The sequence below is a fragment of the Eleginops maclovinus genome, chromosome 4 (genome assembly GCF_036324505.1).
Source record: "Eleginops maclovinus isolate JMC-PN-2008 ecotype Puerto Natales chromosome 4, JC_Emac_rtc_rv5, whole genome shotgun sequence".
Lineage (NCBI taxonomy): Eukaryota > Metazoa > Chordata > Actinopteri > Perciformes > Eleginopidae > Eleginops > Eleginops maclovinus.
Window position 1 is genome coordinate 4,059,564 of NC_086352.1, and position 27,676 is coordinate 4,087,239.

At 39.1% G+C, this 27,676-nt stretch overlaps 3 protein-coding genes across 3 annotated transcripts; all 3 read left to right on the plus strand.

The window, feature by feature from the left end:
• Positions 1–212: 212 nt before the first annotated feature.
• LOC134863636 (TBC1 domain family member 2A-like) lies at positions 213–5,145 on the plus strand. The gene is given in 7 exon segments (XM_063882265.1): positions 213–768; positions 1,645–1,832; positions 3,272–3,365; positions 3,367–3,393; positions 3,480–3,665; positions 3,775–3,896; positions 4,700–5,145. Coding segments are annotated over 7 exon segments (1,062 nt in total). The 5' UTR covers positions 213–519; the 3' UTR covers positions 4,896–5,145.
• Positions 5,146–6,252: 1,107 nt separating this feature from the next.
• On the plus strand, positions 6,253–27,323 carry rnf130 (ring finger protein 130). The gene is given in 10 exon segments (XM_063880942.1): positions 6,253–6,729; positions 7,515–7,701; positions 10,844–11,118; positions 16,249–16,440; positions 17,141–17,391; positions 22,071–22,142; positions 22,316–22,398; positions 26,961–27,021; positions 27,024–27,059; positions 27,105–27,323. Coding segments are annotated over 8 exon segments (1,167 nt in total). The 5' UTR covers positions 6,253–6,729; positions 7,515–7,701; positions 10,844–10,865.
• LOC134863649 (uncharacterized protein DDB_G0271670-like) lies at positions 20,333–21,833 on the plus strand (the record flags this gene model as incomplete). Its single annotated transcript, XM_063882282.1, has 2 exons — positions 20,333–21,354; positions 21,626–21,833. Coding segments are annotated over 2 exons (1,230 nt in total), but the record flags the coding sequence as incomplete, so codon positions are not given.
• Positions 27,324–27,676: the final 353 nt, after the last annotated feature.

The window sequence follows — 27,676 nt, forward strand, 5'->3', positions numbered from 1 at the left end:
TTTGGGGGGGACCTGTAAGGGGTCGGATCTCTCAGGTGCACCTGTAAGGGTCGGGATGCCCTTGGTGCACCTTAAAGGTCAGAGCTCTCATGGTGCACCGAAGGCAGGTCTCTCATGGTGCCCTTAGAGGGGCAGGATGCTCCTATTGGGGGCACCTGAAGGTCAGGAGCCTCGGGTCACCTGTAGAGGTCAGGATGCTCTCTATGGTGCACCTGTAGAGGTCAGGATGCTCTCTGTGCTGCACCTGTAGAGGTCAGGATGCTCTATATGGTGCACCTGTAGAGGTCAGGATGCTGTCTATGGTGCACCTGTAGAGGTCAGGATGCTCTCTGTGGTGCACCTGTAGAGGTCAGGAGGCTCTCTATGGTACACCTGTAGAGGGTCAGGAGGCTCTCTATGATGCACCTGTAGAGGCCAGGATGCTCTCTATGGTGCACCTCCTGGAGTCCATATTGAACCTCACGCAGTTGTGGTGTTTCTCTGTGGTTCTGGTGGTTGTTGTGTTTCTCTGTGGTTCTGATGGTTGTAGTGTTGCTCTGTGGTTCTGATGGTTGTTGTGTGTCTCAGAGCGGGGCAGACCGGCCTCTCAGTGGTCGCTGGGCCCAGTTCCTCGCCGGTTGGTCCAGCGATGACTTCTGTTCGTCCCTGGAGCTCAAAGGCCTGTTGCGGGGGGGCATCCCTCGGGAGTACCGGCAGCGGGTCTGGACCTGGCTGATCCGGGCCAGAACCAGGAGTGCCAGGGAGCGCCACCCAAAGCGCTACCAGCAGGTAAACAGGAAGTACACTGACACACCTGGATGTAGAGTTTCACCTCCTGATTGCTAACTGCTGTTAGTTGGATACAGTTACAGATGCAGTGAGTCAGCTGGTGTTAGTTAGCTGGTGTTAGTTAGCTGGTGTTAGTTAGCTGGTGTTAGTTAGCTGGTGTTAGTTAGCTACGGTTAGTTAGCTACGGTTAAATCAAATCAAATCAACCTTTATTTATAGCCCAATATCACAAAACACGTTTGTCTCAGTCGGACAAGATAGTGTATGTAATGTATGAAATAGAAATAAAATAAGATAAGAACAAAAGACAGTTAGTCAGCTGTTGGGAGTTAGTTGAGTTGTTTTGAGTTTTGAGATTTTCTGAAAAATGCTAACCCTAGCTAACCTGTTAGCCTGTGTAGGGTTAGCATTTTTCAGAAAATCTCGAAATTCTGACTTTTCCTGAAATCACAGAATATTCCCTTTTTTCTCAGAATCAAAAAGGTCAAGTGTATATTCAAGTTGTTAACCTGTGGCTGTAATCTGTGAAAATATCAACATTTTTACATTTCTTTTGAAAATCACAACATTTTGACTTTTCTCAAAATTCAGATTTTGCTAGAATTCTCAGTATACTGGGTCTGACAGCATGATGTATGAAAGGAAATCATGTGTGACCCTAACCCCATGCGTATGCTGCAGTACATGTAAACACATGTTCTTCAACATGTTTTCATTTTTCTGAAATCTCAAAATTCTGACTTTTCACAATTCTGAGTCTATAGTCCAAATTTAAAAAATCACTTTCGGTCCGACCTCAAAGAACGTGTTTTAGCCCTGATCCCGTCCTCTGCTGTACATCACGTGTTACTGATTAACCAGCTGCTGTGTTTCAAGCTTTGTGAGAAAAGCCTGGAGTCTCCTCGTCCCGCCTCCAGACAGATCCAGCTGGACCTCCACCGCACCCTGACCACCAATCAGCACTTCTCCTCACCCTCTAGCCCCGCCCTCCAGCAGCTGCGCCGCGTCCTATTGGCCTTTTCCTGGCAGAACCCTGCCATTGGCTACTGCCAAGGCCTCAACAGGTACACACATGTTTGTACTTTTCCACAGGTGAGGACCCTCTGTGACACTGTGGCCCCAGAACCAGAGACTACAAGACTGTCGTGTGACTTGTCATTTGACGTGTCATGTGACGTGTCATGTGCCATGTTGATTGGCTGCTCACTCTCAGTCTCAGAATGATCATGTGACACCTTGTGTAAACTCTGCATGAAGACAAAACCAGTCAGCTCACACACTCTGATGGCCTGCCACTATAACACACTGTGGATAACCTCTGGTGTGTGTGTGTGTGTGTGTGTGTGTGTGTGTGTGTGTGTGTGTGTGTGTGTGTGTGTGTGTGTGTGTGTGTGTGTGTGTGTGTGTGAGGTGATGTTTAAGAAAGTGTCCTCATTACATGACGCTGTGTTTTCATATATGATGAAAGTGATGGTGATGAAGGTGAAGGTGGTGATGATGATGATGATGATGATGATGATGGTGATGACGACGACGATGATGATGATGGTGATGATGATGATGGCGGTGGTGATGACGATGGTGATGATGATGATGATGATGATGATGGTGATGACGATGGTGATGGTGATGATGATGATGATGATGGTGATGATGATGATGATGATGATGATGGTGATGACGATGGTGATGGTGATGATGATGATGATGGTGATGATGATGATGGTGATGATGATGATGATGATGATGATGGTGATGACGATGGTGATGGTGATGATGATGATGATGATGATGATGATGGTGATGACGATGGTGATGGTGATGATGATGATGATGATGATGATGGTGATGATGATGATGGTGATGATGATGATGGTGATGACGACGATGATGATGATGATGATGATGGTGATGACGACGACGATGATGATGATGGTGATGATGATGATGGCGGTGGTGATGATGATGATGATGATGATGATGATGATGATGATGGCGGTGGTGATGACGATGGTGATGATGATGATGATGAAGATGGTGATGATGATGATGGTGATGACGACGATGATGATGATGATGATGATGGTGGTGGTGATGATGATGGTGATGATGATGATGATGATGATGGTGATGATGATGGTGATGATGATGATGATGGTGATGACGACGGTGATGATGATGATGATGATGATGATGGCGGTGGTGATGATGATGATGATGATGATGATGGCGGTGGTGATGACGATGGTGATGATGATGATGATGAAGATGGTGATGATGATGATGGTGATGACGACGATGATGATGATGATGATGATGATGATGGTGGTGGTGATGATGATGGTGATGATGATGATGATGATGATGGTGATGATGATGGTGGTGATGATGATGATGATGGTGATGACGACGGTGATGATGATGATGGTGATGATGATGATGATGGTGATGACGACGGTGATGATGATGATGGTGATGGTGGTGAAAACCTGTGGTTCCTCAGGCTGGCGGCTCTGGCCCTGCTGGTTCTGCAGAGCGAGGAGGAGGCGTTCTGGTGTCTGGTGGCCGTGGTGGAGAACATCATGCCTCCGGATTATTTACACCCAGAAGCTGCTGGCCTCGCAGGTCTGAACTGAGGACTTATCTGAAGCCCTAACAGTTCCTCTGTGGAGGCGCTCATCATTCCAGCAGTATAACCGTGTGCTCTGCAGGCGGATCAGCGCGTTCTGAAAATCTTCCTATCGGAGAAGCTTCCTCGTCTCTCCGCTCACCTGCAGCTTCACAACGTGGACGTGTCGCTGGTCTCCTTCAACTGGTTCCTGGTGGTTTTCGTGGAGAGTCTTCCCAGCGACCTGCTGCTGAGGCTGTGGGACGCCTTCCTGTACGAGGGCAGCAAGGTGCACACATTGATATCCAGAACAGTCCTCTGAGCATCCTGCTGAGGAACCCAGAGAGCAGGAGACCCTCACCCTTAAATATCATTCATATTCAATATCAATGTTTCAGGTGATCTTCAGGTACGCTCTGGCTCTGTTCAAATACAAAGAGGACGACATCCTGAAGATCCAGGATGGCGTGGAGATCTACCAGTACCTGCGCTTCTTCACCAAGACCATCACTGACGGCAGGTAGAGAGACTTCCTCTTTATACTTCCGTTTGATGCGTTTGATGAAAGTTACGGTGCTGATGAAGCAGTTTAAAATTTATACCGTAACTTTCCAAAGAGCTTGGTTCTGAACGTTCAGCTCTGGATTCATCAAAAGGAGAAATATGAACGGTACTTTTACTGAAAGGATCCAATAGAGTCTCTGAGCTGTGTGGGGTTTCTGAAGCCTTTACTACATGTTGAACTGTGATATCCAAAGTGATAGCTGAAGGCATCACTAGTTTATTATAACACATTTGTATTTATTATAAATATGTCATATAATCATACCTATTGGATTCATGTGGGTTAATACGAGGACCGGAGGGGGGGCTTTGTAATGCAGTGTATCTGTCTCTGCTGTCCTGGTTCATAAAGCAGAAACAGCACCATCAAAGAGCACGGTGCAGAGGAGAGGCTCTCAGGAGCTTTAGAGGAGCTGTAGTTCCCCACAGCAGACGCTCATTAAGGACGGCCTTCATCATCAAGACGTGGATAGTGTCGCTCAGTCGGGTTCTCAAAGCAGCCTCTGTTCCTCAGTCCTGTTGAGTTCTCCTGTCCACTGTTCCTTAACCCCGGGACCTTTCACACAGAGGTCAAGGAACAGTAGATAGATAGACCATAGGCGCTGATTCCTGTTCATAAACTGCTTCCTGTCTCTTCCTGTTCATAAACTGCTTCCTGTCTCTTCCTGTTCATAAACTGCTTCCTGTCTCTTCCTGTTCATAAACTGCTTCCTGTCTCTTCCTGTTCATAAACTGCTTCCTGTCTCTTCGTGGTTGCAGGAGGCTGGCCAGCATTGCGTTCGGCGACATGAACCCGTTCCCCGGTCGGCTGCTGAGGAACCGGCGGGTTCTTCACCTGCAGCGTCTGCAGGCGGAGCTGCAGGATCTGGAGGACCAGCAGCAGGAGTTCATGAGGGAGAACCGGCGGGACGACAAAGAGCTGGACGTCAGCGAGGACGAAGACGAACTTTTATAAACTTTCAGGGTTTATTTCTAAACTGACGAGTGAGAGCATACACATGCGGACTCTGACATGTTTTCCTGTGAATTCTTCTCTGGTTCCTGTTGGTACTGGTCTACACAATGAAAATCAAACTGGTTCAGAACTCATTGAATGTTATTCTGCTAGAGTTAGCCTTCTACCCTATGATAGTGGTTCCCTTACCGAGTGCTATTGGTTTGTTCTGGTCCTGTTTCTCTCTGTAATGAAACACATTTCAACACCATCTTTACTCTCTCTGCGTCTCTATCAAACAGACTTCACGGTTCTGCAGGGTTCCTGTTCCGTTAGTGATCACTGTGTTCACGGTTCTGCAGGGTTCCTGTTCCGTTAGTGATCACTGTGTTCACGGTTCTGCAGGGTTCCTGTTCCGTTAGTGATCACTGTGTTCACGGTTCTGCAGGGTTCCTGTTCCGTTAGTGATCACTGTGTTCACGGTTCTGCAGGGTTCCTGTTCCGTTAGTGATCACTGTGTTCACGGTTCTGCAGGGTTCCTGTTCCTTTAGTGATCACTGTGTTTACGGTTCTGCAGGGTTCCTGTTCCGTTAGTGATCACTGTGTTCACGGTTCTGCAGGGTTCCTGTTCCGTTAGTGATCACTGTGTTTACGGTTCTGCAGGGTTCCTGTTCCGTTAGTGATCACTGTGTTCACGGTTCTGCAGGGTTCCTGTTCCGTTAGTGATCACTGTGTTCACGGTTCTGCAGGGTTCCTGTTCCTTTAGTGATCACTGTGTTTACGGTTCTGCAGGGTTCCTGTTCCGTTAGTGATCACTGTGTTCACGGTTCTGCAGGGTTCCTGTTCCGTTAGTGATCACTGTGTTTACGGTTCTGCAGGGTTCCTGTTCCGTTAGTGATCACTGTGTTCACGGTTCTGCAGGGTTCCTGTTCCGTTAGTGATCACTATGTTCACGGTTCTGCAGGGTTCCTGTTCCGTTAGTGATCACTGTGTTCACGGTTCTGCAGGGTTCCTGTTCCTTTAGTGATCACTGTGTTCACGGTTCTGCAGGGTTCCTGTTCCGTTAGTGATCACTGTGTTCACGGTTCTGCAGGGTTCCTGTTCCGTTAGTGATCACTGTGTTTACGGTTCTGCAGGGTTCCTGTTCCGTTAGTGATCACTGTGTTCACGGTTCTGCAGGGTTCCTGTTCCATGCTGCAGCATTTTTTGCTCCGTTGCGCTGCGTTTGGTGTGACGTCATCGTCGCCGGGTGACGTCACTCAGCACCCCCAACTCTGAATGGCTTCCAGCGTCACTGGCTAAATGACAAGTGATGTAATTGTACTCCCTCAGTGAGTACAAGTACTACAACATGGAAATACTGCAGTATGTGGCTCCATCTGCTGCCACACACAGGAAGTGTGTGGGGGGGAAGGAGTACTCGCAGCCCAATCGGCCTCTCCCAGACGGACTTTGGAGCTCGGGGACGAATCGGCGCTCGGCAGTCGGCGTTTGATCGTTATGTGTGAACTGCTCAAGAGCGTCCCCGACGCCCGACAGATATCTAGCAAGCTAAATATCTGGACCTGTCGGCGAGTCCAGATCCTGTAGTGTGAAAAGGGTTGTGCCTGCTAATGGGTGGGAGCTACAGCCAATGAGAGCGCAAGACACGGGCTGAGGAAGAGCCCCGGGGAGGAGCTGCACAGCTTTCTAAGAAGAAGAAGAAGAAGAAGAAGAAGCGTTGTCCTGCACACCAAGTCGACCCAGCTGTTTGAAGCCTTGAACTGTAAAGTTGTAGCTAGGCTACACAGTTCACTGAAGGTAACGTTAGCTGATGTGCTAACAAGCAGCAAAGTAACTGATGGACAGTTTCTAGGTAAATATAATAACGTTCGAACCCCGGGTCACTTCCCGCGTCACTTCTCGCGTGTTTTCGTGAGAAAACGTAGTTTGGAGACCAGACAGACTCCTCGGGGATTTCTCCTGGTGACAGATCGTGTAGTGTGTGACCCCCTGTCGCCGTTCAATCGCGTAGTGTGCACACCACAACGACTTCAAGACTCCCGAGCGAGTTGTGTAGTGTGAACTGACAAGCTATCTGTCGACTTTGATAGCCGTGTAGTCTGTGCAAGGCATAAGGGTAGAAGAACTCAGATCTTGCATTCCAAATATTACTCGGGTAAAAGTACAAAACTATTAGCATCTCAATATACTTGAAGTGATGGTAAATGATTGTGTTTGTATGGATGCATTCATGTGTTCATCACTTCAGTTTGACTGTTTGCTATAAAAGGTATAATAATGTGTGTCGATTTGTTGTTATATTAGTACATACATGTGCAAAGTAACTGAACAGGTCAAACAAATGCTGGAAAGAGAAGTTATTGTGCAGTAAACGCAGTGTAAGCACTCTAAGGGTTAAACGCGGGGGCTGTGCAGGACTGAGACTGAGACTCAGAGGGCTGTGCAGGACTGAGACTGAGACTCAGAGGGCTGTGCAGGACTGAGACTGAGACTAAGAGGGCTGTGCAGGACTGAGACTGAGACTCGGAGGGCTGTGCAGGAGTCAGAGGATTAACATGAACTCAAACATTATCATAAAGCTCTCAGCCTGACGCCTCCCCTCATCCTCTGCGCACGCGCACTGTGCCTCCGCTAAAGCAGGCCGAGAGACGCAGAGACCCGAGGCGAACCGGGAAAGACAGGGACAAACCGGGAAGGACAGGGACAAACCGGGATAAACCAAGACAGACACCGAGACACGGAGACATACAGACTCTCCAGTGAGACCCGGGACAGCAGCGGAGGAGCGACGGGTCTGCAGCGCGGAGCCTGAACGCAGCACACGGTAAGACAAAGCACGGGGGGGGGGGCCGCATCATCCGGGGCCAAAATCCACCAAAACATCTGGAGAGGACAGACAGAGGACATATAAAGACATTAAGATGACATATAGATATATATAGAAAGATATTTAGAGGCATATGGAGACATTAGGAGACACTTAGAGGACATATAGATATATAGAGAGACATATAGAGACATGAAGAGGACATATAGAGACATTAAGAGGACATATAGAGACATTAAGAAGACATATAGAGACATTAAGAGACACATACAGACATTAAGAGGGACATATAGAGACATGAAGAGACATATACAGACATTAAGAGGACATATAGAGACATATAGAGACATTAAGAGGACATATACAGACATTAAGGGCATTAAAAATATGGACATTAAAAGGGGCATATAGAGCTTAAAAGGGCATAAGAGAATTAAGAACACTACAAACATTAAAAGGGCATATAGAGACATTTGAGGACTATAAGACAAATTAAAAAAATATAGAGACTTTAAAAGGACACATACGACATGAAGAGCATGAAGGACATTAAAGAATATGAGAATTTAAAAGACTTAGAGACATTAAAGAATTAAGGGAATATAGAGCATATAGAGCATTAGGGACATATAAGACATTAGAGCATTAAGAGACATATAGAGCTATAGAGACTTAAAAGGCACAAGATACAGAAGAGAATTAGAGCACTCAGACATAAGAGACGGAGCATTAAGAGACATATGGACATTAAGACATATAGAGACATTAAGACTTAAGAGGACTATGGACATATGAGACTTTAAAAGGAATTAGAGCTTAAGAGCATTAAGAGACTTAAGAGCATATTGAACTTAAAAGGGGAAAAGAGACATTAAGAGACATTAAGAGACATATAGAGACATGAGATACATTAAGAGGACATATAGAGACATATAGAGACATTAAGAGACATATAGAGACATTAAGAAACATATAGAGACATTAAGAGACATATAGAGACATATAGAGACATTAAGAGACATATAGAGACATTAAGAAACATATAGAGACATGAAGAGACATTAAGAGGACATATAGAGACATTAAGAGACATATAGAGACATTAAGAAACATATAGAGACATTAAGAGACATATAGAGACATTAAGAGACATTAAGAGACATATAGAGACATGAAGAGACATTAAGAGACATATAGAGACATGAAGAGACATTAAGAGGACATATAGAGACATTAAGAGACATATATAGACATTAAGAAACATATAGAGAACATTAAGAGACATATAGAGACATTAAGAGACATATAGAGACATGAAGAGACATTAAGAGGACATATAGAGACATTAAGAGACATATAGAGACATTAAGAAACATATAGAGACATGAAGAGACATTAAGAGACATATAGAGACATGAAGAGACATTAAGAGGACATATAGAGACATTAAGAGCCATATAGAGACATTAAGAGACATGAAGAGGACATATAGAGACATTAAGAGACATATAGAGACATGAAGAGACATTAAGAGGACATATAGAGACATTAAAAGCCATATAGAGACATATAGAGACATATAGAGACATATAGAGACATTAAGAGACATATAGAGACATTAAGAGACATATATAGACATGAAGAGACATATAGAGACATTAAGAGACATATAGAGACATTAAGAGGACATATAGAGACATTAAGAGACATTTAGAGACATATAGAGATATGAAGAGACATTAAGAGACATATAGAGACATTAAGAGACATATAGAGATATGAAGAGACATTAAGAGACATTAAGAGACATATAGAGACATTAAGAGACATTAAGAGACATATAGAGACATATAGAGACATTAAGAGACATATAGAGATATGAAGAGACATTAAGAGACATTAAGAGACATATAGAGACATTAAGAGACATATAGAGACATGAAGAGACATTAAGAGGACATATAGAGATATGAAGAGACATATAGAGACATTAAGAGACATATAGAGACATATAGAGACATTAAGAGACATATAGAGATATGAAGAGACATTAAGAGACATATAGAGACATGAAGAGACATTAAGAGACATATAGAGACATTAAGAGACATATAGAGACATTAAGAGACATGAAGAGACATATAGAGATATGAAGAGACATATAGAGACATTAAGAGACATATAGAGACATGAAGAGGACATATAGAGACATTAAGAGACATATAGAGACACGAAGAGACATTAAGAGACATTAAGACACATATAGAGACATGAAGAGACATTAAGAGACATATAGAGACATGAAGAGGACATATAGACACATTAAGAGACATATAGAGACATTAAGAGACATGAAGAGACATATAGAGACATTAAGAGACATATAGAGACATGAAGAGACATTAAGAGACATATAGAGACATGAAGAGACATATAGAGACATTAAGAGACATATAGAGATATGAAGAGACATTAAGAGACATATAGAGACATTAAGAGACATATAGAGACATTAAGAGACATATAGAGACATATAGAGACACGAAGAGACATTAAGAGACATATAGAGACATTAAGAGACATATAGAGACATTAAGAGACATTAAGAGGACATATAGAGACATGAAGAGACATATAGAGACATATAGAGACATGAAGAGACATATAGAGACATTAAGAGACATATAGAGACATGAAGAGACATGAAGAGACATATAAAGATATTAAGAGACATATAGAGACATTAAGAGGACATATAGAGACATTAAGAGACATATAGAGACATGAAGAGACATTAAGAGGACATATAGAGACATGAAGAGACATATAGAGACATTAAGAGACATATAGAGACATTAAGAGACATATAGAGACATGAAGAGACATATAGAGATATTAAGAGACATATAGAGACATGAAGAGACATATAGAGATATTAAGAGACATATAGAGACATGAAGAGACATATAGAGATATTAAGAGACATATAGAGACATGAAGAGACATTAAGAGACATTAATGAAACATAGAAGACAGATAGAAGACAGATAGAAGACAGATAGAAGACAGATAGAGGATGTATGGAGATATTTAGAGACAAACAGAGACATTAAGATATATCTCAATGTCTCTGTTTCAGTATGTAACAGTGAGAGGGCGGCATGATGTCCCGGCCATGGACCCGTGTCTTGCTGGTCCTGGTCCTGGTGCTGTCCCTCCCCCCGGTGTCCTCAGGACGCTCGGACAGGACGCTGGTCTCGGAGGAGTTTGTAGGCGCTGTAGTGAACGCCTCGGTGCTGGACGGACGAGGACATGCTGTCCAGCTGATGAGCAGTGAGGACGGGACGTATGGACAGAACTCCCCCAAAGTTGACACCAGGGGGGTTGTCCTCACCCCGTCCCCCATACACGGAGGTAACCCTAATAACAATAATGACAACAATAAAGGTCACACTGATGACAACAACAATCATTTTATATGTTAGTATATATACTGTGTATATATATATATATATACACAGTATATATATATATATATACTGTGTATATATATATATATATACTGTGTATATATATATATATATACTGTGTATATATATATATATACACAGTATATATATATATATATACTGTGTATATATATATATATATACTGTATATATATATATACTGTGTATATATATATATACAGTATATATATATACACAGTATATATACTGTATATATATATATACACAGTATATATATATATACAGTATATATATATACAGTATATATATATACAGTATATATACAGTATATATATATACAGTATATATATATACTGTATATATCTGGTAGCTGGAGGTATCCTGGAAACGTGAGGACTGAATTATTTTTATCTTGAAATTTTAATATTATTTTCTGCAGTCATCTGAGCTGCCTTCAGGGACCGGCACAGGAGTAGGACATTGTGCCGCTCTGAGTGAGCAGCAACACTGAGCAGATCATTTGGCCGCCATCACACTCACACAACAGCACAAACACACAACAGCACAAACACACAACAGCACAAACACACAACAGCACAAACACACAACAGCACACTCACACAACAGCACAAACACACAACAGCACAACAACACACAACAGCACAAACACACAACAGCACAAACACACAACAGCACAAACACACAACAGCACAAACACACAACAGCACACTCACACAACAGCACAAACACACAACAGCACAAACACACAACAGCACAACAGCACAAACACACAACAGCACAAACACACAACAGCACAAACACACAACAGCACAAACACACAACAGCACAAACACACAACAACACAAACACACAACAGCACAAACACACAACAACACAACAGCACAAACACACAACAGCACAAACACACAACAACACAACAGCACAAACACACAACAGCACAAACACACAACAGCACAAACACACAACAGCACACTCACACAACAGCACAAACACACAACACACAACAGCACAAACACACAACAGCACAAACACACAACAGCACACTCACACAACAGCACACTCACACAACAGCACAAACACACAACAGCACAAACACACAACAACACACTCACACAACAGCACAAACACACAACAACACAAACACACAACAGCACAAACACACAACAGCACAAACATACAACAACACACTCACACAACAGCACAAACACACAACAACAGAAACACACAACAGCACACTCACACAACAGCACACTCACACAACAACACAAACACACAACAGCACAAACACACAACAACACACTCACACAACAGCACAAACACACAACAGCACAAACACACAACAGCACAAACACACAACAGCACAAACACACAACAGCACAAACACACAACAGCACAAACACACAACAGCACAAACACACAACAACACAAACACACAACAGCACAAACACACAACAGCACAAACACACAACAACACAAACACACAACAGCACAAACACACAACAGCACAAACACACAACAACACAAACACACAACAGCACAAACACACAACAGCACAAACACACAACAACACACTCACACAACAGCACAAACACACAACAACAGAAACACACAACAGCACAAACACACAACAACACAAACACACAACAGCACAAACACACAACAACACACTCACACAACAGCACAAACACACAACAACAGAAACACACAACAGCACAAACACACAACAGCACAAACACACAACAACACACTCACACAACAGCACAAACACACAACAACACAAACACACAACAGCACAAACACACAACAGCACAAACACACAACAACACACTCACACAACAGCACAAACACACAACAACAGAAACACACAACAGCACACTCACACAACAGCACACTCACACAACAACACAAACACACAACAGCACAAACACACAACAACACACTCACACAACAGCACAAACACACAACAGCACAAACACACAACAGCACAAACACACAACAGCACAAACACACAACAGCACAAACACACAACAACACAAACACACAACAGCACAAACACACAACAGCACAAACACACAACAACACAAACACACAACAGCACAAACACACAACAGCACAAACACACAACAGCACACAACTCTGTTTGTCTCAGCATTCGGGCTTTACGTGTAGAAGCATTGTTGGAGACAATCTGCCCTCTCAAGTAGGCCTTAAGGGTCTCCCAAAGCAGAGAAGGAGAGGTCTCATCGTTTACATTGGTTTGTAAAATATGTCAATCTGGGTGCTAACAAAAGCAACAAAAACGTGATCTGACAGGAGCAGGGAACGGAGTCTCCATCTGAATCAGCAGAGTTATTATTAGGGAAGGTCAAAACCAGCGTCACAGGGGCATGGTCAGATATGCCTATGCTGTTGTAATTACATGGTTTTACCAAGGGCAGTAAGCTTTAGTGAACAAAAGAATAGTCTATATGTGAATATGTGTGGTGAACAGGTGAAAAAAAAGAGTATTCCTTCTTTGGAGGGGAAAGGAATCTCCATGGTTCAGACATTGCACAAGACTGTAAGAAACTTTCTATACATTCGGCTGTTTTGGGTTTGGAGACATTACGAGTGGAGGATCTATCTAATAAGGGACTAGTTACACAATTACAGTCACCAGCTAGTATTAACTGATGCGTGTCTAAGTAGGGTAAGGTTGATAGAAAGCGTCCATTAGGGTCTGATATAGTTTCAGAAGATATAAATTGTACTGATGTATTAATCAAAATGGCAGCGCCTCTGGCCTTCACCTGAAAAGTAGAGTGATACACCTGTCCTACCCAGCCTCGCTTCAAGCAAACATGTTCAGACCCACGTATATGTGTCTCAGTTAGGAAAGCTATCTCAGTTTTGAAAAACGTAAGATGGGAAAGAACCTTGGTGCGTTTAATGGGATGGTTAAGTCCTTTCACATTCCAGTTAGTTAATTGAATTGACCGACCACTCCTCCTACAGGGCACATTTGAACTGTTTGTACTTGGCAACAAAAATTATATTGAACAGACTTGATTGACTGATGAAGCTTTCCAGTAAACGATATCTGTCACTCCGACAAAGATCACATCCAAAGCAAAAGGCAATCACAGGTGGACGACATCACAGGTGCCCCCCCCCCCCCGGCACTCACTCCAACTAAGTGCATACCCACATGCAAAATGCTCCAACTCACTAACTTGGGTCTCTAACTTCACTATGTCGACCCTAAGCTCAACAAGCAAGCACAGCAGCGCATAATCCCGCGGCTGCATTATAGTATCACAGGCAGTGTTCTAGTGTTTCTCAAACACCGACAAACAGGCCTATATCTTAACGTTAGGCTAAACACGACGGGCCAACGACACTGATACACAGATCAGTATTATTCAATCAATTAGACTACAGAAGAAAGAGAACAAAAAGCCGCCACTGCAAGACATACATTAGATACTACAGGCCAGAATCTCGTAATACTCTAACATTCGAAATACAAATTATAAGAAAAGATAAGTCAAAGTCAGAGTCCACTTTATTGTCAAAGTGTTATACATACAGAACATTGAAATACCGTTTCTGGCAGTCCCACAGTGCGAATATAAAAGAACATATAACATAAAAAGAGAAGAGCCTAGAAAGAAAAGTAATATACACACATATATAATATATGTGATATTATATATGTGTGTGTAATATATAATGGAGTAACAGAAGGTATATCCAACCAAAACTTTGAAAACAAAAACGGCTTGCATACCGTAGCTTTCCCGTTTAAAATGACTGTAGGCTACTCCACACAGAGAACATGTAGGCTACTCCAAACAGAGAACATGTAGGCTACTCCACACAGAGAACATGTAGGCTACTCCACACAGAGAACATGTAGGCTACTCCAAACAGAGAACATGTAGGCTACTCCACACAGAGAACATGTAGGCTACTCCAAACAGAGAACATGTAGGCTACTCCACACAGAGAACATGTAGGCTACTCCACACAGAGAACATGTAGGCTACTCCAAACAGAGAACAAAAAGACCAGCAATCCAAGTCCTTCAAACCTACCGCAATGTCCAATGTCATTGACAGTGTACATAATCATTCCGGTGGAAGAATGGTCCCCTTTATGAAGGATACAGCCAGTTTGGGATCGTTGAAAGATTTTCCTCACCTCCGAACGTGATGCGGAACGTAGCAAGAAAACGGATCCCGAATTTTATACCGTTTACGTGTTTAAGGAGCCGCTTTGCCTCCCCAAAAGCCGCCCGCTGCTTAGCCACTTCTGGGGAAAATTTCGGGGAAGATGTGAACACGCCTCTCCTTGTAGAACAACGTCTTCTTCTGGCTTGATAGACGGAGAATGCGGTCCTTCATGTCCCCATGGTGCACGCGAATTATGAATGGCCTAGGCCTCTCTCCTTCTTTGGGTTTTGGTGCCAGTGTACAATGACCGCGATCCAGACATGGAGTGTCTTCCAAATCCAATACCTCCTTCAATACAGTAGCACAGAACTGACACGGATCTCTACCTTCTTCGCCCTCAGCTATTCCAATCAGCCGAATATTCTGACGACGGCTACGACCTTCCAGGTCCAAGCATTTCTCTGATAAACTGCCCACTTCGGATTGCAATTGTTTCACCGTGGTTTCCAGAGTCATAACTGTTGAGCTCCACTCTGTGGAAGACTGTTCAAGATCGTCAATGCGCTTGGTGTTCTGTGCATTAGCTGACTGCAAAGAGCTGACGGTGGTTTGGTGTGCCTAACAATTCTATCGCCGTCATCATTTTCTCCACAGAATCAGGAGAGAGCGGTGGCACATCCATGTCAGTCGTAGAGCTTGCACCTTTCTTGCTTCCAAAACGGAGAAAGTATCTCACAGTACTGTGTGCAGTACTAATACTGCACACAGTACTGCATGCAGTACTAATACTGTACTGCACACAGTACTGTGTGCAGTACTGTGTGCAGTACTGTGTGCAGTATTAGTAGTCTTAAGTGTGTGATAGTGTTTGTAACCATGGCAACGGTGTGTGTCCTCAGTGATGGACCGGCAGGGCTGCGACCCGGCGACACGCTTCCTTCCGCCGCCGCGCAGCGTCCACTGGGTGGCGCTGCTCCAGAGAGGGAACTGCACCTTCAGGGAGAAGATCCTGAAAGCTGCTGCCTACAACGCCACCGCCGTGCTCATCTACAACAACTCCACCGAGACCACCGTGAAGATGGGCCACGAAGGTCAGCGCTCACACACACACACACACACACACACACACACTCACTAATGCTAAGCTAGATTCACCTGCAGGGAAGGAGAGTACTGTCTGAGCTGCTGGGTTAGATTAGCACAAGGACTGGAAACAGTGGGAAACTGCAGTCTGGTGTGTGTGTGTGTGTGTGTGTGTGTGTGTGTGTGTGTGTGTGTGTGTGTGTGTGTGTGTGTGTGTGTGTGTGTGTGTGTGTGTGTGTGTGTGTGTGTGTGTGTGTGTGTGTGTGTGTGTGTGTGTGTGTGTGTGTGTGTGTGTGTGTTTGTGTGTGTGTGTGTGTGTGTGTGTGTGTGAGTTGTGAAGATCAATGTCAGCTCTAAATATAGATGGAACGAGTCTCACACACACACACACACACAGATGTCAGAGAGCGTAACCAGGTGGTATTTAGAGAGTAAAACATCATTTTATTTCCATCCGTAGTGGCTCTGTTGCATCATGGGAACTGTAGTTTTCAAAGGCATACGGCTGGAGAACGGGTTCCTATTGATCAGATCCTTGGATCAGGTCCCACCCTCAGTTCCATGGAGCCTCCTGCCAGCTACACATTAAACTGCTAGTTAGCCATTAGCTGCTATTGGAGCAAGGTTCCATTGAGTTACATCATGATTCATTGGTCCTGGTTCTCATCCTGGTGCTGGTTTTCATCCTGGTGCTGGTTCTGCCTGCAGGTACCGGGGACACAGTGGCAGTGATGATCACGGAGGCTTACGGTAAGGAGATCCAGGCCCATCTGGAGAGGAACCTAACTGTTCTGGTTTCGGTGTTCGTGGGCCAACGTGGGCCAACCAAGAACATCAACCGAGGCTCGCTGGTGTTCGTCTCAATCTCCTTCATCGTCCTGATGATCATCTCCTCGGCCTGGCTCATCTTCTACTTCATTCAGAAGATCCGCTACACCAGCTCACGCGACCGCAGCCAGGTGAGCCTAACACAGAGAATTTTCCGACGTCTCAGTCGGAAATTTTAACTGGAACGCCCCCACAGGTCGGACTTCCTACTCGGAAACTCAGAGATACCTCGCCATACCTCAGTTCAACTTTCAATTCACACACAACATGGTTGCCTAGCGCGTACAATGGCTAACCCGCGGTAATTGCTAAATCTGTAAACAAGGCGAACGTTCATGGCTTGCTTTGTTGGAATACTTAAAATAGCCTAGTGTAAAATACTGTAAGGATGTTCCAAATACTTTGCTCTATGATACCGGAAACAATATTACATACATATTTTGACTAGATCCTAACCCTACATTGGAATACACGTTTCAAAACCGTGTGTTAGCTCTGTAGTTTTCTCTTTATGTGGACTTTTTAAAGCTTTTCAAGTGGACTGCATATTTGTTCTGTAGTTTTTGGTATTCGGAAAGAGCAACAACAGCCTTCCTGCGAGCGTCCATCTTTTCCGACTTGTGTTACTGGAACGCAGTCAACTCGGATGTGACGTCACTCCCAGTTCCGACCTCCGACGTAAATGGAACGCGGCATAACACACAGCTAACATCGTAACACACAGTGAAGACACAGCTAACAGGCTAACACACAGCTAACAGGCTAACACACAGCTAACAGGCTAACAGCTCAGAAAAGGGCTTTGTATGATGGTTAACAGCACACATCGCTACCCCCCACCCCAGTGAAACCTAACTCCTCGCAGAACAACCTTCACTTCACCTCCTGACAACAAGCATCTGCTAACCCTGCACTATTACTGCAGTAGTACTCTGTATAGTATTACTGCAGTAATACTGTGTATTTCAGTAATACTCACAGTACTGCAGTAATTATCTGTCTGTTGCAGTAATACCCAGAGTATTGCAGTAATACTCTGTAGTGTAGGGTTCTAAATTCTATAGTATGATGGTAAAAATAATCCAAGAAACTTCTCATCTAAATTTAACAGGATTTATTAACACAGTGGTATGCTAATTCTACAATGGTCTCCAGATCACCAGTCCATGTTTAGGCAGTTCGCTGTCAACCAGCAGCGTGGAGAAAAGGCCCCGGTCCTCCTATGACGTCACCGTCGCCATCTGATGATGTAGTCATGAAGCTTCCACCTACGATATTCTATTGTACAGTTCTTCTGAGGCTTATTGATTATCGAACACTTCATAGTATTAAAGCAGCGTCAGTGAGTGAGAGGGAGGGGCGGTGTGTTTGGTATGTAACTCCACGCGTCATTCTCCCTCTACTCATACACACACACTAAACTATAAGCTGCATGCTGACTGAGGACAAAACCACATCCGGTACCACCGCGAGTACACAGATCTGATCCGTTGGAAACAGTGAATATCCTTTAACGTTCCGTTTCAATATGTGGATTTATTCTCACAGTACTAATAGTAGTAACAGTAGTACTAATAGTACTAACAGGTAGTACTAATAGTAGTAACAGTAGTACTAATAGTACTAACAGTAGTACTAATAGTAGTAACAGTAGTACTAATAGTAGTAACAGTAGTAGTAATAGTAGTAACAGTAGTACTAACAGTAGTAGTAGTAGTAGAAACAGTAGTACTAATAGTAGTAACAGTAGTACTAATAGTAGTAACAGTAGTAACAGTAGTACTAATAGTAGTAACAGTAGTAGTAACAGTAGTAACAGTAGTGGTAACAGTAGTAACAGTAGTACTAATAGTAGTAGACAGTAGTAACAGTAGTACTAATAGTAGTAACAGTAGTAGTAATAGTAGTAACAGTAGTGTAACTGTAGTAACAGTAGTACTAATAGTAGTAACAGTAGTATCAGTTACTAATAGTAGTAACAGTAGTAGTAATAGTAGTAACAGTAGTACTAACAGTAGTAGTAGAAATAGTAACCGTAGTAGTAATAGTAGTAACAGTAGTACTAATAGTAGTAACAGTAGTAGTAATAGTAGTAACAGTAGTACTAACAGTAGTAACAGTAGTACTAATAGTAGTAACAGTAGTACTAACAGTAGTAACAGTAGTAGTAAATAGAGTAACAGTAGTACTAACAGTAGTAGTAGTAGTAGTAACAGTAGTAGTAATAGTAGTAACAGTAGTACTAATAGTAGTAACAGTAGAGTAGTATACAGTAGTACTAACAGTAGTACTATAGAGTAACTAGTAGTAGTAGAAAACAGTAGTACTAATAGTAGTAACAGTAGTAGTAATAGTAGTAACAGTAGTACTAATAGTAGTAACAGTAGTACTAATAGTAGTAACAGTAGTAACAGTAGTACTAACAGTAGTAACAGTAGTACTAATAGTAGTAACAGTAGTACTAACAGTAGTAACAGTAGTAGTAATAGTAGTAACAGTAGTACTAATAGTAGTAACAGTAGTACTAACAGTAGTAACAGTAGTAACAGTAGTACTAACAGTAGTAACAGTAGTAGTAATAGTAGTAACAGTAGTACTAATAGTAGTAACAGTAGTACTAATAGTAGTAACAGTAGTAACAGTAGTAACAGTAGTAACAGTAGTAGTAATAGTAGTAACAGTAGTACTAATAGTAGTAACAGTAGTACTAATAGTAGTAACAGTAGTAACAGTAGTACTAATAGTAGTAACAGTAGTAGTAACAGTAGTAACAGTAGTACTAATAGTAGTAACAGTAGTACTAATAGTAGTAACAGTAGTAACAGTAGTAATAGTAGTAATAGTAGTAACAGTAGTAGTAGTAGTAACAGTAGTAACAGTAGTAACAGTAGTAGTAGTAGTACTAACAGTAGTAACAGTAGTAATAGTAGTAATAGTAGTAACAGTAGTAGTAGTACTAATAGTAGTAACAGTAGTAACAGTAGTACTAATAGTAGTAACAGTAGTAGTAACAGTAGTAACAGTAGTACTAATAGTAGTAACAGTAGTACTAATAGTAGTAACAGTAGTAACAGTAGTAATAGTAGTAATAGTAGTAACAGTAGTAGTAGTAGTAACAGTAGTAATAGTAGTAATAGTAGTAGTAGTAGTACTAACAGAAGTAACAGTAGTAATAGTAGTAATAGTAGTAACAGTAGTAATAGTAGTAACAGTAGTAATAGTAGTAACAGTAGTAGTAGTAGTAACAGTAGTAATAGTAGTAATAGTAGTAGTAGTAGTACTAACAGTAGTAACAGTAGTAATAGTAGTAATAGTAGTAACAGTAGTAATAGTAGTAATAGTAGTAACAGTAGTAGTAGTAGTAACAGTAGTAATAGTAGTAATAGTAGTAACAGTAGTAGTAGTAGTAACAGTAGTAATAGTAGTAATAGTAGTAACAGTAGTAATAGTAGTAGTAGTAGTACTAACAGTAGTAACAGTAGTAATAGTAGTAGTAGTAGTACTAACAGTAGTAACAGTAGTAATAGTAGTAGTAGTAGTACTAACAGTAGTAACAGTAGTAATAGTAGTAATAGTAGTAGTAGTAGTAACAGTAGTAATAGTAGTAATAGTAGTAACAGTAGTAATAGTAGTAGTAGTAGTACTAACAGTAGTAACAGTAGTAATAGTAGTAGTAGTAGTACTAACAGTAGTAACAGTAGTAACAGTAGTAATAGTAGTAGTAGTAGTAACAGTAGTAATAGTAGTAATAGTAGTAACAGTAGTAGTAGTACTAACAGTAGTAACAGTAGTAATAGTAGTAATAGTAGTAATAGTAGTAATAGTAGTAACAGCAGTAGTAGTAGTAATAGTAGTAACAGTAGTAATAGTAGTAACAGTAGTAGTAGTAGTAACAGTAGTAATAGTACTAACAGTAGTAACAGTAGTAATAGTAGTAGTAGTAGTACTAACAGTAGTAATAGTAGTAGTAGTAGTACTAACAGTAGTAACAGTAGTAACAGTAGTAATAGTAGTAGTAGTAGTAACAGTAGTAATAGTAGTAACAGTAGTAACAGCAGTAGTAGTAGTAATAGTAGTAACAGTAGTAATAGTAGGTAACAGTAGTAGTAGTAGTAACAGTAGTAATAGTAGTAATAGTAGTAATAGTAGTAGCAGTAGTAGTAATAGTAGTAATAGTAGTAATAGTAGTAGTAGTAGTACTAACAGTAGTAACAGTAGTAATAGTAGTAATAGTAGTAGTAGTAGCAGTAGTAGCAGTAGCAGTAGTAGTACTAACAGTAGTAACAGTAGTAATAGTAGTAATAGTAGTAATAGTAGTAGTAGTAGTACTAACAGTAGTAACAGTAGTAATAGTAGTAATAGTAGTAATAGTAGTAATAGTAGTAATAGTAGTAACAGTAGTAGTAGTAGTAATAGTAGTAACAGTAGTAATAGTAGTAATAGTAGTAATAGTAGTAACAGTAGTAATAGTAGTAACAGCAGTAGTAGTAGTAATAGTAGTAACAGTAGTAATAGTAGTAACAGTAGTAATAGTAGTAGCAGTAGTAGTAATAGTAGTAATAGTAGTAATAGTAGTAGTAGTAGTACTAACAGTAGTAACAGTAGTAATAGTAGTAATAGTAGTAACAGTAGTAATAGTAGTAATAGTAGTAGTAGTAGTACTAACAGTAGTAACAGTAGTAATAGTAGTAATAGTAGTAATAGTAGTAACAGTAGTAGCAGCAGTAGTAACAGTAGTAATAGTAGTAACAGTAGTACTAACAGTATTAACAGTAGTAGTAACAGTAGTACTTTGTCCTCTTTCTCGTAGCGTCGTCTTGGAGACACAGCGAAGAAAGCAATCGGGAAGCTGAGCACGAGGACGGTGAGGAGAGGAGACAAGGTGAGACACCTGAGGACAGGAAGTGATTATCTATACCTTTGTACTGTCACTTCATCCTGTGTGTGTGTGTGTGTGTGTGTGTGTGTGTGTGTGTGTGTGTGTGTGTGTGTGTGTGTGTGTGTGTGTGTGTGTGTGTGTGTGTGTGTGTGTGTGTGTGTGTGTGTGTGCTGCAGGAAACTGATCCAGATTTTAACCACTGTGCGGTGTGTATTGAAGCGTACCAGATGAACGATGTGGTCCGAATCCTGCCCTGCAAGTGAGTCTGAAACACACAGCACACATAAAGTACACATAAAGTACACACAGTACATATAAAGTATACAGTATATATAAAGTACATACAGTACATATAAAGTATACAGTATATATAAAGTACACACAGTACACATAAAGTACACACAGTACACATAAAGTACCTTCAGTATATATAAAGTACATACAGTATATATAAAGTACATACAGTATATATAAAGTACATACAGTATATATAAAGTACATACAGTATATACAGTATATATAAAGTACATACAGTATATATAAAGTACCTTCAGTATATATAAAGTACCTTCAGTATATATAAAGTACATACAGTATATATAAAGTACCTTCAGTATATATAAAGTACATACAGTATATATAAAGTACATACAGTATATACAGTATATATAAAGTACATACAGTATATAAAAGTACATACAGTATATATAAAGTACATACAGTGTATATAAAGTACATACAGTATATATAAAGCACATACAGTATATATAAAGTACATACAGTATATATAAAGTACATACAGTATATATAAAGTACATACAGTATATATAAAGTACATACAGTATATATAAAGTACCTTCAGTATATATAAAGTACATACAGTATATATAAAGTACATACAGTATATATAAAGTACCTTCAGTATATATAAAGTACATACAGTATATATAAAGTACCTTCAGTATATATAAAGTACATACAGTATATATAAAGTACATACAGTATATATAAAGTACATACAGTATATATAAATTACCTTCAGTATATATAAATTACCTTCAGTATATATAAAGTACATACAGTATATATAAGTACCTTCAGTATATATAAATTACCTTCAGTATATATAAAGTACATACAGTATATATAAGTACCTTCAGTATATATAAAGTACCTTCAGTATATATAAAGTACATACAGTATATATAAAGTACATACAGTATATATAAAGTACATACAGTATATATAAAGTACATTACAGTAGATATAAAGTACCTTCAGTATATATAAATTACCTTCAGTATATATAAAGTACATACAGTATATATAAAGTACCTTCAGTATATATAAAGTACATCAGTATATATAAAGTACATACAGTATATATAAATTACCTTCAGTATATATAAATTACCTTCAGTATATATAAAGTACATACAGTATATATAAAGTACCTTCAGTATATATAAATTACCTTCAGTATATATAAAGTACATACAGTATATATAAAGTACCTTCAGTATATATAAAGTACCTTCAGTATATATAAAGTACATACAGGATATATAAAGTACATACAGTATATATAAGGTACATACAGTATATATAGAAGTACATACAGTATATATAAAGTACCTTCAGTATATATAAATTACCTTCAGTATATATAAAGTACATACAGTATATATAAAGTACCTTCAGTATATATAAAGTACATACAGTATATATAAAGTACATACAGTATATATAAAGTACCTTCAGTATATATAAATTACCTTCAGTATATATAAGTACATACAGTATATATAAAGTACATACAGTATATATAAAGTACATACAGGTATATATAAAGTACCTTCAGTATATATAAAGTATATACAGTATATATAAAGTACATACAGTATATATAAAGTACATACAGTATATATAAAGTACATACAGTATATATAAAGTACATACAGTATATACAGTATATATAAAGTACATACAGTATATATAAAGTACATACAGTATATATAAAGTACATACAGTATATATAAAGTACATACAGTATATACAGTATATATAAAGTACATACAGTATATATAAAGTACCTTCAGTATATATAAGTACATACAGTATATATAAAGTACATACAGTATATACAGTATATATAAAGTACATACAGTATATATAAAGTACATACAGTATATACTGTATGTACTTTATATATACAGTATATATAAAGTACATACAGTATATATAAAGTACATACAGTATATATAAAGTACGTACAGTGTTATATATAAGAACATACAGTATATATATAGTACCTTCAGTATATATAAATGTACAACAGTATAAATAACGTACATACATATATATAAAGTACAAACAGTATATATAAGTACATACAGTAATATACAGTATATATAAAGTACATAAAGTGTATATAAAGTACATACAGTATATATAAGTACAAACATATATACAGTATATTATAAAGTACATACAGTAATATTAAGTACATACAAATATATAAATTACAAACAGTATATACAGTATATCAAAAGTACATACAGTAATAAAAAAAGTACATACAGTATATATAAAGTACATACAGTATATACAGTATATAAAAGTACATACAGTATATATAAAGTAACATACAGATATATAAAAGTACATAGCATATATACAGTATATATAAAGTACATACAGTATATATAAAGTACATACATAATATCTAAAGTACATACAGTATATATTAAAGTACAACAGTATATACAGTATATATAGAGTACATACAGTAATATTAAAAGTACATACCGTATAAATAAAGGTACAACAGTATATATAAAGTACATAAGTATAACAGTATAGTATAAGTACATACAGTATATACAGTATATATAAAGTCCACTACAGTATATATAAAGTAAATACATTATACAGAAATATAAAGTACCATACAGTATATATTAAAGTACATACAGTTATACAGTATATATAAAGTACATACAGTAAATACAGTATAATTAGTAAAGACATACAGTATAATATAAAGTACCATACAGTAATACATTATATATAAATACATACAGTAATAACAGTATATATAAAGTCACATACAGTATAAATAAAGTACATAACAGTATATATAAATAACATACAGTATATACAGTATATATAAAGACATACCAGTATATATAAAGTACTACAGTATATATAAAGTACATACAGTATATATAACCGTACATACAGTATATATAAATTACATACAGTATTAAAATAAAGTACAACAGTATATTAAGAATATATAAGGTAAATACAGTATATAAAATTACCTTCAGTAATCTATAAAGGTACATACAGTATTATAAGTACATCCAGTATATACAGTATATATAAAGTACATACATATATATAAAGTACATACAGTATAATACTTATGTACTTATATATACAGTATATATAAAGTACATACAGTATATATAAAGTACATACAGTAAATATAAAAACTACAGTTGGTAAATATAAAGACATAACAGTAGTATATAAAGTACCTACCGTAAAAATAAAGTACAACAGTATATATAATGTACATACAGTATATACAGTATAAAAAATTACATACAGTATATATAAAGTACATACAGTATATAAAAAGTACATACAATATATACAGTATAAATAAAGTTTACATACAGTATAAAAAAGACCCATCAGAATTTTTAATGTTATGAAAGTAGATATGTGATATATATTGTAATTATAAGTTTACGTGAAAGTAATTAAGTTTATATAAAGGTAAGTATGTAGATATAAAGTACATACAGTATTATTTATAGTACTTTCAGAGATAAAGGAATTAAGAGAAAGTACATACAGTTGAATAAATGTACATAAAGTAATATAGTATGTAAATACAGTAGATACATGTAATAGAAAGTACATACAGTGATCATAGAGAAGTATTACAGGTATATAAAGTAAATTCTGAATATAAAGTTATACATAGATTGAAAGTACAGTAAGTAAAATATAAAGTACATACAGTATATATAAATACCTTCCAGTATATATTAAGTACATACATATATACAGATATATTAAAGTACATACAGTATATACAGTATATATAAAGTAACATACAGTATATAATAAATACATACAGTTTATATAAAGTACATACAGTATATATAATGTACATACAGTATATACAGTATATATAAAGTATACATACAGTATAAAAAAGTAAATACAGTATATATAAAGTAAAACAGTAGTATATAAAGGACATACAGTATATACAGTATATATAAAGTACATACAGTTTATATTAAATACATACAGTATATACAGTATATACAGTATATATAAAGTAAAATACAGTAATATAAAGTATACATGTAATATAGTAAAGTACATACAGTAATATAAACGTACATACAGATATTATAAAGTCCATACAGTAATATATAAAGTTAAATACAGTAGATATATCACGAAGTAACATACAGTATATCCATATATAGATTGTACATACAGTATAGTTAAAGTAATACAGTATAGTTACAAGTTCATACAGTATAACAGTATATATAATACATACATATATATAAAGTATTACAGTATATATAAAGTACATACAGTATATATAAAGTCCATACAGTATATATAAAGACTTACAGTAAGATATAAAGTCAGTACAGTGTGTGTTTTTTAGTCTGGATCAACATGTACGCGCACACGGAAAAATGATATGTTGATGGCGTCTCACTGACCAATCAGAGGAGAGATCCTCAGAACAAACTGTGGTGTGTGTGGGGGGGTGTGCAGACATGTCTTCCATAAGGTTATCTGTGAGGACCCCTGGCTGAACGAGCACTGCATCCTGTCCGAATGTGTAAGCTGAACATCCTGAACTCTCGCATCGCGGTGAGTCATGTGACCTGCGTGTTTAAGGCGGGGACCCCATGTTAGACTCACTATAACCTCCTCTATCTGCACCCCCCCAACCGCCCTGCCCTGGTGGACAGTCTGGGAGCTGGACGTGGACCGACTGCCTGTCACTCCAACCTCCAGCAGCCGGGCCCCCCTCCTGGAGACAGCCCCCCCCCCCCAAACAGCCTGGAGCCCCTCACCCCCCCCCACCCCTCAGGCCCAGAGCCCTCTGACAACAACCATCGCTGTGACCAGTAAGTTATATGTACTTATAACACGCTAGTTGAATACTTTGATTCCGATTGTCAATATTGTTGTTGTCATGATGTACAGCGAGGCGTCATAATTAAAAGTGTGTCTGTGGTCAGAGTCCGGTCTGGGTCGAGTCTGTCTGGGGTCAGAGTCCGCGGTCGGAGTTCAGGTCAGTGGTCAGAGTCCCGTCTGGTCGAGTCTGGTCCTGTGGGTCGAGTCTGTCCCTGTGGGTCAGAGTACGTCTGGGTCGGAGTCTGTCTGTGGGTCAAGTCCGTCTGGGTCGGAGTCTGTCGTGGTCAGAGTCCGTCTGGGTCGGAGTCTTCTGTGGGTCCAGAGTCCGTCTGGGTCGGAGTCTGTCT